Source organism: Balaenoptera musculus, chromosome 5 (genome assembly GCF_009873245.2).
Source record: "Balaenoptera musculus isolate JJ_BM4_2016_0621 chromosome 5, mBalMus1.pri.v3, whole genome shotgun sequence".
Lineage (NCBI taxonomy): Eukaryota > Metazoa > Chordata > Mammalia > Artiodactyla > Balaenopteridae > Balaenoptera > Balaenoptera musculus.
Genome location: NC_045789.1, coordinates 107,267,937 through 107,286,526, shown reverse-complemented (window position 1 = coordinate 107,286,526; position 18,590 = coordinate 107,267,937). Strand labels below are relative to the sequence as shown.

General features: G+C 37.5%; 2 protein-coding genes across 7 annotated transcripts in view; one reads left to right on the top strand and one right to left on the bottom strand.

The window, feature by feature from the left end:
- The window catches only part of AIMP1 (aminoacyl tRNA synthetase complex interacting multifunctional protein 1), a 34,152-nt gene extending 25,324 nt beyond the window's left edge, over positions 1 to 8,828 (bottom strand). Inside the window, exon 1 of the mRNA XM_036852721.1 lies at positions 8,727 to 8,828. Within this exon, the coding sequence (XP_036708616.1) occupies positions 8,727 to 8,728 (2 nt within the window). The 5' untranslated portion in view covers positions 8,729 to 8,828. The remainder of the gene's footprint in view (positions 1 to 8,726) is intronic.
- Positions 8,829 to 9,070: 242 nt separating this feature from the next.
- Positions 9,071 to 18,590, top strand: part of TBCK (TBC1 domain containing kinase) — a 249,778-nt gene continuing 240,258 nt past the window's right edge. For 3 of the 6 annotated variants that reach the window (XR_005019963.1, XM_036852717.1, XM_036852714.1), the window contains exons 1-2: positions 9,089 to 9,353; positions 16,289 to 16,510. Coding sequence is in view for 5 of the 6 variants with exons in the window: in XM_036852717.1 (XP_036708612.1) it covers positions 16,318 to 16,510 (193 nt within the window). In the remaining variant the exon portion in view is untranslated. Of the gene's footprint in view, positions 9,358 to 9,403; positions 9,651 to 15,440; positions 15,531 to 16,288; positions 16,511 to 18,590 lie in introns of those variants that run through there. The other 3 variants (XM_036852718.1, XM_036852715.1, XM_036852716.1) reach the window with 3 other exon arrangements.

Genomic DNA, 18,590 nt, shown 5'->3' with positions numbered 1-18,590 from the left:
TCCAATCTCACAGTGTTGTGGGCAGTAAAGATGCTTGATACGATTTCAATTTTCTTAAATTTTCCAAGGCTTCATTTGTGACCCAAGATATGATCTTTCCTAGAGAATATTCCATGTGCACTTGAGAAGAAAGTGTAATCTGCCACTTTTGGGTGGAATGTTCTACAAATATCAATTAGACCTATCTGGTCTATTATATCACTTAAAGCTTGTGTTTCCTTATTTATTTTCTGTTTGGATGATATATCCATTGGTGTAAGTGGGGTGTTAAAAGTCCCCTACTATTATTGTGTTACTGTCGATTTCTGTTTTCATGGTTGTTAGCATTTGCCTTATGTATTGAGGTGTTCATATGTTGGGTGCATAAACATTTATAGTTATATCTTCTTCTTGGATTGATCCTTTGATCATTATGTAGTGTCCCTCCTTATCGCTTGTAACAGTCTTTATTTCAAAGTCTATTTTACCTGATATGAGTATTGCTACTCCAGCTTTCTTTTGATTTCCATCTGCATCGAATATCTTTTTCCATCCCTTCACTTTGTCTGTATGTGTCCCTAGGTCTGAAGTGGGTCTCTTGTAGACAGCATATATATGGGTCTTGTTTTTGTATCCATTCAGCCAGTCTGTGTCTTTTGGTTGGGGCATCTAATCCATTTACATTCAAGGTTATTATCAATATGTATGTTCCTATTACCATTTTCTTAATTGTTTTGGGTTTGTTTTTGTGGGTCTTTTTCTTCTCTTGTGTTTCCTGCTGCGAGTTGTTTCTTTAGCATTTGTTGTAAAGCTGGTTTAGTGGTGCCGAATTCTCTTAGCTTTTGCTTGTCTGAAAAACTTTTGACTTCTCCATCGAATGTGAATGAGATCCTTGCTGGGTAATCTTGGTTGTAGGTTTTTCTCTTTCATCACTTTAAGTACATCCTGCCAGTCCGTTTTGGCCTGCAGAGTTCTTCTGCTGAAAAATTAGCTGATAACCTTACAGGGGTTCCTTTGTATGTTATTTTTTGTTTTTCCCTTGCTGCTTTTAATATTTTTTCTTTGAATTTAATTTTTGTTAGTTTGATTAATATGTGTCTTGGTGTGTTTTTCCTAGGGTTTATCCTGTATGGGACTCTCTGTGCTTCCTGGACTTGGGTGACTATTTCCTTTCCCATGTTAGGGAAGTTTTCAACTATAATCTCTTCAAATATTTTCTCAGACCCTTTCTTTTTCTCTTCTGCTGGAACCCCTGTAATTCGAATGTGGTGTGTTACTGTTGTCCCAGAGGTCTCTGAGATTATCTTCAATTCTTTACATTCTTTTTTGTTTATTCTGCTCCTCAGCAGTTATTTCCACCATTTTGTCTTCCAGCTCACTTATTCGTTATTCTGCCTCAGTTATTCTGATATTGATTCCTTCTAGTGTATTTTTCATTTCAGTTATTGTGTTCATTCTCTCTGTTTGCTCCTTAGTTCTTCTAGATCTTTGCTAAACATTTCTTTTGTTTTCTCAATCCGTGCCGCCATTCTATTTCCAAGATTCTGGTAGATTGCCTGTTTCCTCTTCATTTATTTGGTCTTCTGTAGGTTTTTACCTTGCTCCTTCATCTGTGAGTTATTTTTTGTCATCTCATCTTTTTTGTTGTTGTTTAATAAGTGGGATTGTGTTCCTGTCTTACTGGTTGTTTGGCCTGAGACTTCTAATAGTGGGGTTTTTAGGCTATTGGGCAGAGCTGGGTCTTGGTGCTGAGATGAGGAATTCTGTGAGACCTCACTCCAACGAATATTCCCTGTGGTCTGAGGTTCTCTGTTAGTCCAGTGGTTCGGACTCGGAGCTCCCACCTCAGGAGCTTCAGCCCAACCCCGGGCTCATGAACCAAGATCTTGCAAGCCGCCTGGGGTGGCAGAAAAAAACAAACAAAAAACACAACAATAACAAAGTAAAAAATAAAATTAGACTAGGAAACTAACAGATACGTTAGGAAGAATATAAAAATAAAAATATAGGTGAATCAACAACTGGAAGGTATATCGGTATCACAATAGTAAAAAAGAGGGAAAAGAAAAAAAATAAATACAGGGGGCAAAGGCCTTGGCTGTGGATGGTGAGGCCTATGCAAGGGTGAGGTTTGGGTGGTAGGTGGGGCCAATGCTCAGGACCCACAGGGCTGGAAAAGGCTCTGGGGGCTGTGGGGGTGGGGCTTAGGCTCAAGGAACAGAAGGGGCCCAGGGTGGCCCCCATTCCTGGTCTCAAGAGGGCAGGGGACCTCACCTGGGAGCCCAGCAGGCTTCCTGGGCTCGAGTGAGCAGGGAAAATGCCCTCCTCTCCTTTCCTGCTCCTCCAGTCTGGGAGGGCCCCTCCCACCTGCCTCTCCTGATCTCCCTGGCCTCCCTCCTATGCCCCCAAGGACCCACGTGGCCTGGATGGGGGTTTGGAGGGCAGGGGATTGGCCTGGGAGCTCAGCAGGCTCCCCGTGTCCGAGTGGATGGGGCAATCGCCCTCCACTCCTCCCAGAGGGCCCCTCTCACCTGCCTCTCCTGATCTCTCCGGCCTCAGGGGTGCCGATTCTGTCTGGCCTCCAGTTCTCCTCCCCTCTCAGTCCCCTTACATCCTACCAGTTCACTTTGGGATTCCTCCCATCTTCTTGGGCATCAGAGTTCCCCACCAGCAGCCGACAGGCACCCTAGTTGTGGGGAGATGCTAACTCCGTGTCTTCCTACATGGCCATCTTGACTCTGCCTCTGGATTAATTTCTAATCAGGTCTATGTGTTGACAAAACTTTTCTCAAATATTAAGAACTATTTATTGATTTTAGAATTAGAAGCTCTGGAAACAGGTTTCCTAGTACTTGTTGATTAACTGTCATTTAAACTTTTCAGAAATACAAGTAGGATGCATAAGTTTATGTCAATGTTTTCTAGTAGTATGCAGATAATGATTGCTACCACAGGTAGGAGAGCATAGTTTTTTTAAAAAAAAGCATTTACAGCCAACAAATCTTGGTTGAATCACATACTACCGGCTGTGTGACAAACTTGGTAAAGGCACTTAACTTCTCTATGCTTCATTTTCTTAATTTATAAAATGAGGATACTTTCACCTGATTTCACCTACTTCCTTAGCATCTCCTTTTTCTTATCCCTTTAATGCTGATGTTCTCAAGGGTTTGATCCTGATCTCTAGTCTCTTCTAGGGATTATAAATGGTCACCAAACAGATCAGTATTTGAAACAACTGAATGTGAATGCCTTTAAGCAAGGCAAAACAGACTTCACCCGCCATTCCCTGTTTGCCATTAATGTTACCTGCCAGGTCCCTATAAATAACACATTCATGACCCAAATTTTACTTATGGTCCCTGATTTTGAGCATGTGCCAGATTTATAGTAGGAAGCAAGATTAAACACGTTCCTTGTACTCACTACACTTTAGGCAAATGGGACAGACACAGAAAACTGGAGAAAATTTTTTAAAAGGGTTATGTTTAGGGCAACACTGTTAGCTTAACAACATCATTGCTTAAAGCTCAGACAAATGTTTTGCCATTCAACCCAGCGCTCATTTCACTACTCTGTGCCAACTGCTCCAGTGATTTTCAATTTTACATTGAGTACCTGCTGGATTTCAAAACTTTAGAAGTTTCCTTAGTCTCCTCTGAGCTTTTAATATGCCAATACGTAAAGGGTTTCTCACAGATGATAAAGTTAATAATGATAGGTAACATTTGAAGAGCATTTATTGTGGGCTGGTTAAATGCTTTACACAGATCATCTACAAATACAGTAATTATCTCCATTATAGAGAGAGGAAAATGTGACTTAAAATTAATTTGCCTCACGTCATGTGGCTAGTTAGTAAATGAGGATTGAAACTTAGGTCTGTCTGATTCTGGAGTTACTTCTTTTAATGCCCAAGCTATAATTTCTGTAAAGGATATACTTACGAAGCATTTCCCAAAGTATTTAGCCATGGAATACTAAGCAAGGAACACCTAATTAACATTTATTTGAACTAGTATTTTCTAAAACAGTTTGGGAATGCTGGCTTAGTCTGTGCCAAAATTTAAAAAAAAAGATTATGCGATTAAAATAGATATAATACTTAATTGCACGCACAGTAATTACAAATCTAAAACATTGACAGAGAGAAAAACAGTACACTGAGTATGTTAACTGTATTTGGATAGTAAGAGTCAAGACGTTTTTTTCTTTTTCCTACACTAAATTTAAAAAAATAAACACTTTTTATGATAAAAAGCTTTTGAAAAGTATTATCTAAATTATTCTGCCCTTTCACATTAATTCTGTTCGTCTCAACATAATCACCATATTTCATCAAACCTAAAAATCATAAAATCAGGTGAAGCTGGTTTTAGCAAATACATGAATTTAGACTACATCTGAATCATTAAAACACACACATAAAAGATTACTTCAGAGATTCCTATCATTTCTAAATGACTTCCCTTTACCTCAGCAGTCTCTACAGTAGTCTTCCCCACTCTGATTTTGAAATTGCCAGTACTTTTTAAAAATTAACAAATTCCCTACCCTGGGCTCTCAACATTAGGAACCAAACATAAACTATTGCTTTGAAATGGAAGTTTTAAGTGCAGACTTTCATTTTTACTTTATACTATAGAGAACTCCACAAAAATTTGGAAGTGATTCTCTATTTCTCAAAATATCTGATTTCACTGTTTCAGAATTGCAATTAGGTAAAAATTTATATTCTCCTTAGACACTCTAAGTATTGTATTTCATCATATATAAGATACCATCAATTGTAAAATGACTCCAATCATAAGATGCTGCATTATTTTGGGTACCATTAAGGAAAAAAACCATGGCTGATTTAACTGACCTAATGCTCTCTTACACTTAGTCACATCCTGTATTATGTACTGAAATACCTGTTTTGAATTTAGCCCTATTTTTATCTTATATCACTCTTGTGTTTCCATGAATCTCTTTTTTGAAAACTGAAGTATAGTTAATTTACAATGTTGTGTTAGTTTCAAGTATACAGCAAAGTGATAGTTTTACATCTATGTGTGTGTGTGTGTATATATATATATATATATATATATATATTTCCTTTTTCAGAGTCTTTACATTACAGGTTATTACAAGACACTGAGTATATTTCCCTGTGCTATATAGTAGGTCCTTATTTACATATTTTATTTATAGTAGTGTAGATATGTTAATCCCAAACTCCTAATTTATTTCTTCCATGTATTTCTGCAAATACAATAACTTTTTATTTAAGTGCTAAATGATCTTTTAAAGGATACTTAAGAGATTAAACTCAACAACTATGTACCAACAGTACACACAACTCAACTGAACTAATGACAATATTATCAGTTATAACCAAGTTTGCGTAAGTTGGGCAGTGACAACCATGTCACAGCTGCTATTTAGTCTATAATGAGTTTAAAACATTGAATACCCCACTATTTCAGAGCTATAAATATGAGAAAAATGTGCCCATCAGAACTAGTGAACTACAGTAATTTTAATCACTTTTTCTCTCTTCTACCATCATCCCTATTCTTACCTTCCAAACTTCTTTCCTCCATTTGTTTTGTAATCTAATTGCCAAGTTACCCCACTCTAAGAACACCTTTATTACAGTTCTACACAATGCAGCTCTAGGTTAAAACTCCTGCTAGGATTTAAAACATGTCAAAAGTCAGAATTTTTAAACAGGTAAATAAAAAAATTAAATATTTTGAGAACAATACATTCCAGAGACACTCAAAATATATAGCAGTGGCAACCAGCAATAATTCCAGGGGTCTTCTAGTAACCTTTGTCAAAACATAGATCTAAAACTATGCTTTTTGTGAAAGTTCATTTTATTCTTTTTGTTTTTCTTCTAAGCAAAAGGAATCAGGGAATGAACTCAAATGCCAGCAAAAGGATCAGGGAATGAACTCAAATGCCAGCTCTGCCCCTCATTAGCTGTGTGACTTTCTTTTTTTTATTATTGAAGTATAGTTAATTTACAATGTGTTAGTTTCAGGTGTGCAGCAAAGTAATTCAGATATACATACATTCTTTTCCAGATTCTTTTCCCATACAGGTTGTTACAAAATATTGAGTATCGTTCCCCATGCTATACAGTAGGCCCTTGTTATTTATCTGTTTTATATATAGTAGTGTGTATAAGTTACTCCCAAATTCCTAATTTACCCCCCCCCCCACTTTTCCCCTTTGGTAACCATAAGTTTGTTTTCTATGTCTGAGTCTGTTTCTGTTTTGTAATAAGTTCATTTTTAGATTCCACATATAAGTGATATCATATGAGACTTGTCTCTGTCTGACTTCATTTCATATGATAATCTCTAGGTCCATCCATGTTGCTGCAAATGGCATTATTTCATTCTTTTTATAGCTGAGTAATATTCCAGTGTGTGTGTGTGTGTGTGTGTGTGTGTGTGTGTGTGTGTGTGTGTGTGTGTGTGGGTGTGTGGGTGTGTGTGTGTGTATACACCACATTTTCTTTATCCATTCATCTCTTGATGGATATTTAAGTTGCTTCCATGTCTTGCCTATTGTAAATAATGCTTCAGTGAACACTGGGGTGCATGTACCTTTTTTAATTATAGTTTTCTCCACATATATTCCCAGAAGTAGAACTGCAGGATCATACTGTAGCTCTATTTTTAGTTTTTTAAGGAACCTCCATACTGTTCTCCATAGTGGCTGTACCAATTTGTATTCCCACCAACAGTGCAAGAGGGTACCCTTTCCTCCACACGCTCTCCAGCATTTATTATTTGTAGACTTTTTGATGATGGCCATTCAGACTATTGTGAGGTGATACCTCATTGTAGTTTTGATTTGCATTTCTCTAATAATTAGCAACGTTGAGCATCTTTTCATGTGTCTCTTGGCCATCTGTATGTCTTCTTTGGAGAAATGTCTATTTAGATCTTCTGCCCATTTTTTGATTGGGTTGCAAGATGAACACTACAATAGTCCAGTTAACATCCTTTACCATACGTAGTTACAAATTTTTTCTTGTGATGAGAACCATCAAGATCCAGTCTCCTAGCTATTTTCTAATTTGCAAAACAGTATTATTAACTATAGTCACCATGCTGTACATTATATCCCCATGACTTATTCATTTTATAACTGGAAATTTGTATTTATTTTTGATTGTTTTTCTCTACTCACCAGAGAGCCTTCTTCCCGTTTACTAATGAGGACACTGGGGATCCTGGAGGGCTTAAGGGATGGCTATGAGGGTATGGCTAAGAGAAGACAGTCCATGTGTTTCAGATACTACGGCCATTAACACAGAAAACCTTTCTGTCCAGTGACATATGCATAAAATTTTAAAAGGGCTATGTCTAGGTCTCCCATGGCCCACTTACCAAACAAGGTCATCTTTTAGCTGGCTCAGATTTTCCCCAATAGGATTTAACCAAACCTTTCCACTCACAGATGTACTCACCATTATCTCTCTTCCATTTCTTAACCAAGAACACAGTTAATAACAGTAGCCACCATTTTAATGGGCCTGGCACATTACATACATTCTCATTTAATCTTTACAACCTTGTGAGACAATAAGGTTACAGATAAACTCAGAGAAATGATGTGACTTGTCTAAATCCTTTCAAATATTAAACGGTAAAGCCATGATTTTAATTCGTGTTTGTTACTCCTAACCTCACACTACAAGTCATTTTTAAAGTGTTTCCAAAACCTAATTAAAGAAAATTAACTCACCATCCATTAAAATTCTTGCATACCTAAATTAAGAACACTAAGAATCTGAATGGTCATTTCTTACCACCCCTAGTCAAGCCACTATCATATCTCCTCTGGATTTACGTAAAAGCCTCCTAACTGGTGTTTCTTCCACCCTATTCCCTCCAGTCTATTCTTGAGAGCAGCCAGAGAGATCCTTTTAAAAAGGAAGTCAGTACTCCACCGCTCAAAACCCTCCAATGGCTTAGATGCCCTCAAGATCCTTCATGACCTGTTCCTGATCTCTGATTCTTTCTCCAGCTTTAGTTCCTTCACTCAACTCTGACCTACAGGCTTCCTTGCTGTTCAGGAGAGTTCCTGCCTGATGGCTTTTGCAATGTCTGGTCCGTCTGCCTGACTGCACCTCCCCAAAACAGCCTAACGATTAACTCTCTTGCTTCTGTTCGCTCTTTACTGAAGAGTGATCTTTTCAGTGAGACCTTCCCTGGCCACACTAAAATTTCAACCTATATCCTCCTTCTCGGCTTTACTACTTTTGTTTTCAGCACTCATTACGACCTAAGATACGGTGTGTTTTTCTTAACTTTGTTTAGTATGTATGTTCAATAAAATGTGAACTACAGGGAGACAGGAATTTTTGTCTGTTTTGTTCATTGCTTTTTACCGATGCCTAAAACGGTGTTTGGAACATGGTGGGCGCTGAATAACTACTTGCGGAATAAACGAATTCCTGTCACCGCCTCTCGGTTCTTTCTCTCACACACGCAAAAATAAACATGTTGTGCATATATCTTTTCCAGTAACATCCTTCCCCTCGGCCCCGCATCCCATTTCTCAAACTTGGCTCCTTCAAAAGGTCCCAAGCTCTTCCCTGCTTCCTCATGCCAAGATTGGCGCTGCTGTGGGCCGACTTCCCCGCAGCCCAGGTCCTATCATCCGAAGGCCACTAAGGGACAGGGGACTCTTATGTTCGCAATCCCCGTACCCCGGGACCCTCTGCGGACGACACTCACATGTATCGGTGAACAAGCGGAACCTCGGCCGTCTCGGCCCGGAGCCGGTAAGGACAGCCTCCCGCTCACGAAGGAGCGAGAAAGGACCCAATGAGGTGTCCTCGCTAAACGCCTGAGCGGTCCACAGATTCTTCTCCAAATTCAATGGCCCCCCTTCCCGTGCGCAGCCACACCACACTCCCCGTCGTCCAGTCCCTCAGCCAATAACGCCAACCATTCTGCACCTCTTCCTCGGTCTCTATATTTTGTCGCCAGGTTGGGCGAGGGGCAAGACGCCGGACGTCGGGGTCTTTCTTTAGAGTTCCGTCGCGGAGGCTGTGAGGTCAGAGGAAAAGGCCGAGCTGAGGGTGGGGGGTGGAGAGCTGGGAGTTGTCAGCGGAGAGCGTGGGGTTCGCTGTTTTGGCCGGAGGCGGAGCTGGCAACTCCGGCTGACTTAAGCTGGCGGGCAAAGGGCAATCTCTGAGCTCCCGGCGCTCCAGGAGCAGCCTCTTTTGTAGAAGCATCTGAAATGCAGGGTCTGGTGCACTAAGCAATAGCGACAACACCAGCTCCAGCGACAGCTCTGGGGCCCTGTGTAGGAGCTCCATCCCCTTGTCTTTGTGTCCGCCTGCGTCCCCAGACCCAGAGGCAGGTATTTGGGTTTCCCAGTTTTCTGTGTCGTAGTGGTCGGGGCTGGTGGGAGGTAGAGGAAGGTCAGGTGCAGCGAGCGGCCCCGCATTTCCGCCGTGAGTGATAGAGACCACCGGTGCAGCTGCTCGCTGCTGAGTACCGTCTCCATCCCTACCTACATCCCGCCTTCCCCCTACACACCTGAGTCCTTTGAGGACTGCGGGCGGCTCTTCGAAAGGATCTACTACCTGACTGTTTCAGAGAATTTGGAATCGGCTCTCCCGTTGCTCAACATAGATGCGAACTCTTGCTTTGGTTTGTTTCTTGTTTTCAAAGGTTTAGTCAAGATGTGGCATTCCCTTGTGCAGTGGAAGAATGTGAACGAGTGGAAGTTTGTTTAGAAGTGTTAGTGGTTGCTTTTCAAGGCCTCTTGTCCCTGTTTTTATTTGGGACAGAAAGACAACTTTTTGCGGGAAAGTATATAAAATAAATGAAACCCATTGAAGAAATGTGTAAACTGTTTTATTCGTAATGAAGTATGCATCTTTTGCCCTATTTTTTACCTTTTTCCCTTTGTGATGCATTTCCACTTAAAGTTCTTTGAGGGCGGATATTGTGTCCTGTTCACTGGTGGCCTCGAAGCTGGAAAAACACCTGACTTAAAATAGGAGCTTCAGGATATTTGTTGAATGAATGAATTTTCAAACCCAACTCCTTATGTTGTTTTTTTTCCTCAACTAATCTCTCACCTCAGCTGTCTTTTCCACTGGCTTTCTTCCACTCACCAAGCGGAAAAAAATCTATGTGTGTGTATTTGTTATGTGTGAGCCTTTTTATGTGCACGCATCTAAGAGGTAGTTGAAGCAGAACACATGAAATGTTTAATGCCAACTACTGTTTTATCGTTTTGAATTATTTGCATTTTCTTTATTTGGTTATTTGATTTTTAGTTGTCTAAGTGACAGAGGTATCTAATGGAAGATCAAATAGCATAGTATAAAAGGACTGCCTAATAAAATGCAACAGCTCAGGCTCTTCTTTCCTACCCTCAGTTCTGTTCCTTCAGAGATAATCATTTTTAACCTTTTCTAATTTTAGGTGTGTATGTTGAACAAGTTAAACTGCAAATTCTTTTTTTTTAAATTGACTTCTTAAGATAGGCCACACCATCCACAACCTCTCTACTACAATTTGTTTTTTGTTTTTTAATAATTTTTATTGAAATACAGTTGATTTACAATGTTGCGGGGTTTTTTTTGTTTTTTGCCTGCATTGGGTCTTCGTTGCTGTGCGCGGGCTTCTCATTGCCGTGGCTTCTCTTGTTGGGGAACATGGGCTCTAGGCGCGTGGGCTCAGTAGTTGTGGCACGCAGGCTCTAGAGCGCAGGCTCAGTCGTTGTGGCGCACAGGCTTAGTTGCTCCGCAGCATGTGGCATCTTCCCGAACCAGGGCTCCAACCCGTGTCCCCTGCATTGGCAGGTGGATTCTTAACCACTGCGCCACCAGGGAAGCCCTCTTCTACAAATTTTTGAATCGTTATCACAATTTTTAGTTTTCATATTGGTTAATTTTACAATTCTAAATAATATCTTTAAACTTAATTTTTTTCATGTGAACTTTCGAAAATACATATATTTGGCTCCTTATTTGGTAAAATGAGGGAAGTAGAGACTCTACCTTCCTTTACTGCCACAGAAACCACATCCATTCCCACCTTCCCTCAGGTGGACCTTTACTTGTACATTGTCAAAGTTATTAATAGTTACAGTATATTTCTTAACTGCAATTGTTTTTTGCTTTATGTGTTTAAAAACTAGTAAAATGTTACAATATTATGGCTTTGTAAATAATCTTCAGTGCTGAGCCAAGAAGTATGCTATTATACATTTCCTTCCCAATGTTTTAATTTCATGACCTTTGTACCACACTAACAAGAAGATTTGTAATATTAACGTCCAACTGATTACTCTTTCTTCCTCTCCAATAACAAAAATTATGCCATAGTTAAATGTGCTTAATTTTTTGGATTATATACTTCTTATGTAGCTTTTGGCTGTCCTCACTTTCACAGAGTACTTTGCACTTTCTTTGAGGAAAAAGATGCATGTGCTTTATTCACCACATCCTCTCATTCTTTGTATGAGAACCTCCCTTACTCTGCTTGAAGACATTCCCCTTGGAGCCCAATTACCTTCTGTTTAATTGGAACAGATTACTTTCTAGTCCTTTGGTGCAGCTTCTATACTGGATTATATTCATTGAATTTTTGAGTAAGATACATTGTTTCTTAACTCCTCATCTTTTATTATTTGGTTTTCTCCTCTGTTTTGTTAGAATACATCCTAAAGAGACTTATTCATGAAGGTATGTGGATGGTGATTTTATTTTTTAATGTTTGCATGGTTGTAAATGATTATTTTGCTATTAGGAATGATAGTTTGGCTGCATAAAGAAACAAAATTATGTTTCTTCCAACTTTTCAAGGCTTCACCATCTTCTAACTTCTGTTGTTGCTCATGAGAATGAGTGTCTGATCTTGATTTGTTGATGCCTGAACTATTTGTTTTCTCTCTGAAATGATTAAAATTTTTAGTTATGCTTGATGCTTTGAAAATTTGTCATGGCATGTCTTGGTCTGAGTTTATTCTCCTTGCAGTTAACTCATTCAATGGAGCTAGGATAAATGTCTCCATTTGGGTGTTTTTTCATTTATTCTCCTTGAAATTAGAAGCCTTTTTAATTTGAAGGTACATATTTCCCTTCAATTGTGGGGAATTTTCTCCCATCTTTCATAATTTATTCTCCTTTTTTTCCCCTGTTCCCTTTTTTGAAATGCCTATAAGGTGGTTGTTGAATTCTTGGGTTGATTCACTATGTGTGTTATCTTTTCTGTTATGCTTTTTTAATCTATTTGCCCATTTGCTTCATGTTCTGAGTAATTGTCTCAACTTTATTTTCCAACACTTCTATGTAGTTTGGTAATCATATATTTAAGTTCCAAGCACTAAGTTTTAAAATTATTATTTTCTCATATTCTCTTAATTTTGTTTCATTTTTCTTTTGTTAAATGAGATGAAATTTACATATATTAGAGTACACTGATTTTAAGTGATCAGTTTGATGAGTTTTGATACACGTGAACAAACATGACAAACACGACCCTAATCAAGATGTGAAACATTTGGACTACTCCAGAAAGTTCCTATGTTTCCCTCTCCAGTCCTGTCCCCAACCGCCCCCCCCCCCCACCCAGCCAAGGCACTACAATTCTCTTTTTTATCACTATAGTTTAGAACTGTAGTTCGAGAACTACATTTAAATGGAGCCATAGGATATGAACTCTTATGTGTCTACTGCTTTCATCAACATAATATTTTTGAGATACATCCATATTTTGGCATGGTTGTTCCTTTTTTGTTGCTTTTGAAAGCATTTCATTGGATGAATATGCTACAACTTGTTTATCAATTCACTTGTATGATGTTTACATTGCTTCCAGTTTGGGGCTGTTATGAGTAAAACTTCTGTGAACATTCATGTACAAGTATTTTTATGGACAAATATTTTAAGTTTTCTTGGGTAAGTACTGAGTAGGAGTGGAATTTCTGAATCATAAGGGATATTTTTAACTTGAGGACAGTTTTCCAAACAGTTTTTCAAAGTTCTTGTGTCATTTTAACACTACCATCAGCAGCAGAGTATCAGCTCCAGTTCCACATTTTTCTCAACACTTGGTATTACCAGTCATTCCAATTTTAGCCATTCTGGTAGGTGTGAAATGGTATGTTGTTGTGCTTTTAATTTGCACTTCCCTGCTGATTAATTATATTGAGAACTTTTTCATGTGCTTATTGTCTATTTGTATTCCTCCTTTGTGAAAAGTACATGTTTCAGACTTTTACCTATTTTTGTTTTTCTTTTTATTATTGAGTTGTAGGCATTCTTTGTATATTCTAAGTCTATTATCATACATACAAACATACATATGATACATATACATCTGTTTGATAAAAATGTCATATATAGATATAAATAATATTTTTCTTAACTTTGGCTTGGATTTTTATTTTCTCAAATGTGACTTTTGATGTGCAATGTTTTTAATTTTGATGAAGCCCACTTTATAAAGTTAATCTTTTATGACTTTTTTTATTCTGCTTGAGAAATCTTTGCCTATCCTAAGGTTGCAAAAATATTCTTTTTTTTTTTTTTTTTTTGGAGAAGACTTACAGTTTTAGCTTTTACGTTTAGGTCTATAATCCATGTCATATTTTTGTGGATGTAGCAGTAGGAGTTGAGGTTAATTTCTTCCCATGTGAGTGTCTTGTTTTAGCACCATTCGTTAAAAAGACTATCCTTTTCCTATTGAATTCATTGGCCTTTGTTGAAAATCAATTCATTGTATTTAAAAATGTTTTTCATTTTAAAATTTAAAATTTTTTTTCAATTTTTATGAAATATATTGTATATAGCACATATATATATATAAATAGAGATATAGAATATGGGAATTATGGAGCATAATAATAATATGAACACCCTTAACCCACCAATTAAGAATAAGAATATTATTCAAAATTTTTGAAGCTTCTTATGGGTTATTCCCTAATCTTATGACTGTTTTTCATACAGTGGTAACCTTAACCTCAGGTTTTTTTTTTTTAATTCCTTTAATTTTTGAATATATTCTTACCTCATATGTAAGTGTTCCTGCATTTATTATTTAGCTTTTGTGGTTTTTTAATTTTATGAATATTGGCATAAGTTTTGTGTGACTTTTTTTCCTGCTCAACATTATATTTCTAGGATTCATCTATATTATTAAATGTTGCTATAGTTCGCTTGTTTTCCATCCTGTGTGTTCTTCCATCAGATGAATGTACCACAGTTTATTTAGCCATTCACCTGTGTGTGGACATTTAAGTTGTTTCCAGTTTAGAGCTAATAGGAACAATACCACCCTGATCTTTCTTGTATGTTTCTGCTTGTGTATGTGTGTAGGAGTTTCTGCAGGAACAAAATAGTGTCAAACTGTCTTCCAAGGTCATTGTACCAATTTACACTCTGTTTCTCCATAATCTAACATTGTGTATTAACAGATTTCTTAATTTTTACTGTCTCACAGGTATAAATTCTCATGTGATTTTAATGAACAATTTCTTGAATATTAATGAGGTTGTTTATCTTCTCATATATGTTGGCAATTCCTTTTCATTCTTTTATGAAATATGTTTTTCCATACCTCCTTTTTTATATAATTGGTGTAATATCTTCTCAAAATTTTCTCAAAACTTTCTAAATATATTAGAGTTAGTTTTGGTTTGGGGTTTTTTTCATAAATTATTTTGGTTGCATCCAGGGCAGATTTTTTTTCTTTTGGTTTATTTTATTTTTTGCCTTTTATGCTATAGTCTTTCCTCAACTATCTGATGATTCCTGGACAGTTCATCATTGAAGAGTTAAGGAAGACTGTCTGGGAGCATTTTGTATGTGGATAGGCTTGTTGACTGGAATACCCTGTTTTAGAATGGCTTGGTAGACAGCCAGATCTTAACTGGGGTCTTACAAATTCCAGAATTAAGAGGAGTTTGCTTTTGTCCACAGTGCTCATACCAACTATTTATTGTAATTCTCACACAGTTTATTTTATTCCTTTAGGGATGAACCATTTTGTTTTTTGTTTTTCTTTTGTTTAGAGGATAAATAACTGGCCAGTACTGGGGGGCTGGTAGCAGAGTTGACTTTTCTGTTCTTCAGCCTTTCAAATTATCTTTCTCATTTCAAATTATCTTTCTCATTTCAAACCTTCTTCTGACTGCTGCTGTTCACCATTGTTCCTGCCTTCTATGAATCTGAAGCCTCTGAACTGAAGAGGCTGAGCAAAACTTCTTGACTGTATTATAGGTTGTAGCTTCCTTCTTTCTGTTTCTTGTGACAATACTCTTCCATATGCAAAATGCTTTACAGGAGTTTCTTCAAGTCTTTCATCAGCTCAAGGCCTTTTTCTGTCCTCTTCCTTGTTATGAGTTTATACATTTTAAAACAGTTCTTTTTAATGTTTTAATGAGGTTTCTGGGCAGACATATGAAAAGCAGTCTATTAACTTGATTTAGAATTCCAGATTTTTATTGTAAAAGCTGAGAAGAGAAGAATGCAGTGCTTGACCAATGGAATGTCTTTTTCGTGAGACACCTGGGTGAGAGACATATTTTTTGTTGGAGGACCTTTTTTGTTGTGGTTGCCATAGCGTCATTCAGATTTTGGAGCAAGTTTTTTAATCTTCAGGCTGCTCCATGATAAAACTCTGGGGCACCGTTTGCTTTGGAATCTATGCTGCTAGGACCCCTCAGGATCTACGCATAGAACATCTATTTCTAACCTAGAGGCAATAACATCTGTCAAGATCATTGAGGGGATTAAAACATCACTTGTAAAGCACCTAGCACAGAAACAAAAATTGATTAGTTAAGTAACATTATAGTGCTGTCTGTTGTCTAGTTTAATTTTTATACTATTAATAGAGTCCTTGATTATTTAAAGTTTCTGGTTGGTATCCTTATTTCCTCTTTCCTAACTCCCCTCACTCTGAAAAAGGAAACTCTGTGGGTTATTCAAGCTTTAGGTAAAGAGAAGAGCTTTACTGGTATGAATATGCAATAACGAACTTCCTCTAAACTCTTAGAACTGTCAGACATCCTTGTAGAGGGAATGTTCTGTCTTTTCTTTATATGCCATTGAAAATCATTGATTTTGATTTAGAGCTGCAATATAAATTCATGATTGGGTGGTTTTTCCTCTTTGATATTGTCTTGAAATTTTTTAACTTTTTTTTTTTTAACTGTAAAGTGTAGAGATTGGCATTTTCCTCCAAGTTATATTAGTTATCATGTTTAAGGTCAGAAAACACTGGCTTAATGTCTAGTTGATCTATCAAAAACTTCTCTCCTTTTCTAGGTTATCTTGGAAGATCTAGGACTCCGAAAATGTTTCCCTTGAAGGATGCCGAAATGGGTGCCTTTACCTTCTTTGCCTCTGCTCTGCCACATGATGTTTGTGGAAGCAACGGGCTTCCTCTCACACCAAATTCCATCAAAATTTTAGGGCGCTTTCAAATCCTTAAGACCATCACCCACCCCAGACTGTGCCAGTATGTGGATATTTCTCGGGGAAAGCATGGTAAGTTGCTGTTGTTGTCTCCTATTTTGTGTTCTCTACCCTGTTCCCCTGGTTAGGTTATAATATACATTGTAAACATATAAAGTAATCAGTATGTGTGTGTACAAGTGCCTTCACCTTTCACTCTAGCCAAACTGCATCATTTGAGTTTTCCTTACTACATCTGAATGATTCATATTTCTTAGATCTGAGAATCAAGATTTTTAATTTTCTCTTTCAGGGAAGCCACCTATCCTCAAGCATTTCCTCACCTCTCTAAGAAGGAAATGAAAGTTCTAAAGTTAGAAACTTTAGAATTGTCTATTAGAGTGTATTTTATGATTGAAAGTAATAATTCGGGTTAAGTTTCTTCAAATGAAGAGAGTCACTAATTTTTTTACCTCTTTGGAGCTGCATTAGTCTTTTCATATAGGATTTCATTTGGAAAAGTTGAACTGTATTGGTTAAAAAGTCAATGTTTCACCAGGAAGATGTTTACTGCCTTTTTTTCTTCCGTAGCCTGTATCTTAGTCCATTCTGGCTGCTAAAATAGGACACCATAAACCGAGTGGCTTATAAACAAGAAAGGTTTATTTCTCACAGTTCTGGAGATTAAGGCACCAGCAGATTCCACATCTGGTGAGGCCCGCCTCTTCATTGACAGCCATCGTCTCACTGTAACCTCACATGGTGGGAGTGGGAAGGGAGTTCTCTCAGGCCTCTTTTGTAAGATCACTGATCCTGTTCAGGAGGGCTCCACCCTCATGACCTAATAACCTCCCAAAGCCCCACCCCCAAACACCATCACACTGAGGATTAGGTGTCAACATATGGATTTGGGTGGGGGGGACACAAATGTTCAATCTGTAGCACCCCTGGAAGGTGCTTATGTTAGCAATATTTTAATTATTTTAAAATTATTTTTGAAAACTTAATTGCATGCTGAGGTTCCATTTCTTAGAATTATTTTAAATGCATCTCACTGAAATATATTTAATTTTTCTAACGAAATGATTTATGAAAGTTAACCCTCTATACTTGCTGATATTGTCCTGTTTTTATTCCTACAAAATGGCATTTTCAGGTGTTTCAACCTAACATTAAAGATGCTCAAAAAATGCAAACTGTATTTCCTTTATTGTTTTGCTGAAAAACAGGCTAAATGATACTTTCAAGGTTATGCCTCTTAAAAAATAGTTGCTCTGAAAGTTTTCTAGACTGAGTAGAAAATGTTTTTTGTAATAAATATTATTGATGGCTAATATTTATTGAGTGTTTATTATATATTAGGCAGTATTCTAAGTATTCTAAGCTTTACATATTTTAATTAACTTAATGCTTACAACCTTACCATGAGGTAGAAACAGATAAGGAAATTGAGGCACAAAGCAATTAAGTAACTTCTGGCAAGTTTGTTGTTTAAAAACAAGCAAACAAAAAACCTTTTGCTAACGTTTTTATTTGATAAATGGCTTCAATGACATTAACTAAATTATAGAACTCATGTGGGGCTTTTTATATAATTGAATACTTGATAGATATTGTCAATCCCTGAATGCCTCAAACACCACCCCCCAATCCAATTACAAATTCTAAAGAATTTCCGCTTGTGGGGTTGACCTAGTTCCAAAATCACTCCAAACTTAGCAATATAGTGGATCCTCATTATCATCTGTAGCGAGTAACCATACTTAGTATTGCTGTTTTACATCTGCAAATTTGTAGTATGCCTGTCTTCCCAAAGTCTTGCTACTTTACTCAGTTCTTAGGACTTCTTCATTCTTGTATCCTGAAGTGCCCTTTATTTCTTCCCACTGTGTCTGGAAGCCTGTTTGGAGCATCACTTCATATGACTGGGGTCTTGCCTCTGTCCAGTTTTCCCTAGGCTTTCTTTTCATGGGATAATTGACTCAGTAGTCCTAGATACTTCTTGAGCTCCTTCTTTTCATCCCTCTGTCTAAATAAGGCCCTGTAAACACTGAACTAGGAAAAACCTTATGACCTAATCCCTTTGGGGAACACTACTGCTAACTGCCCAGGAACCTTCTTTTTAGTTATAAATGTGAGATAGGAACTAATCTCCTTAGACACTGTTAACCTC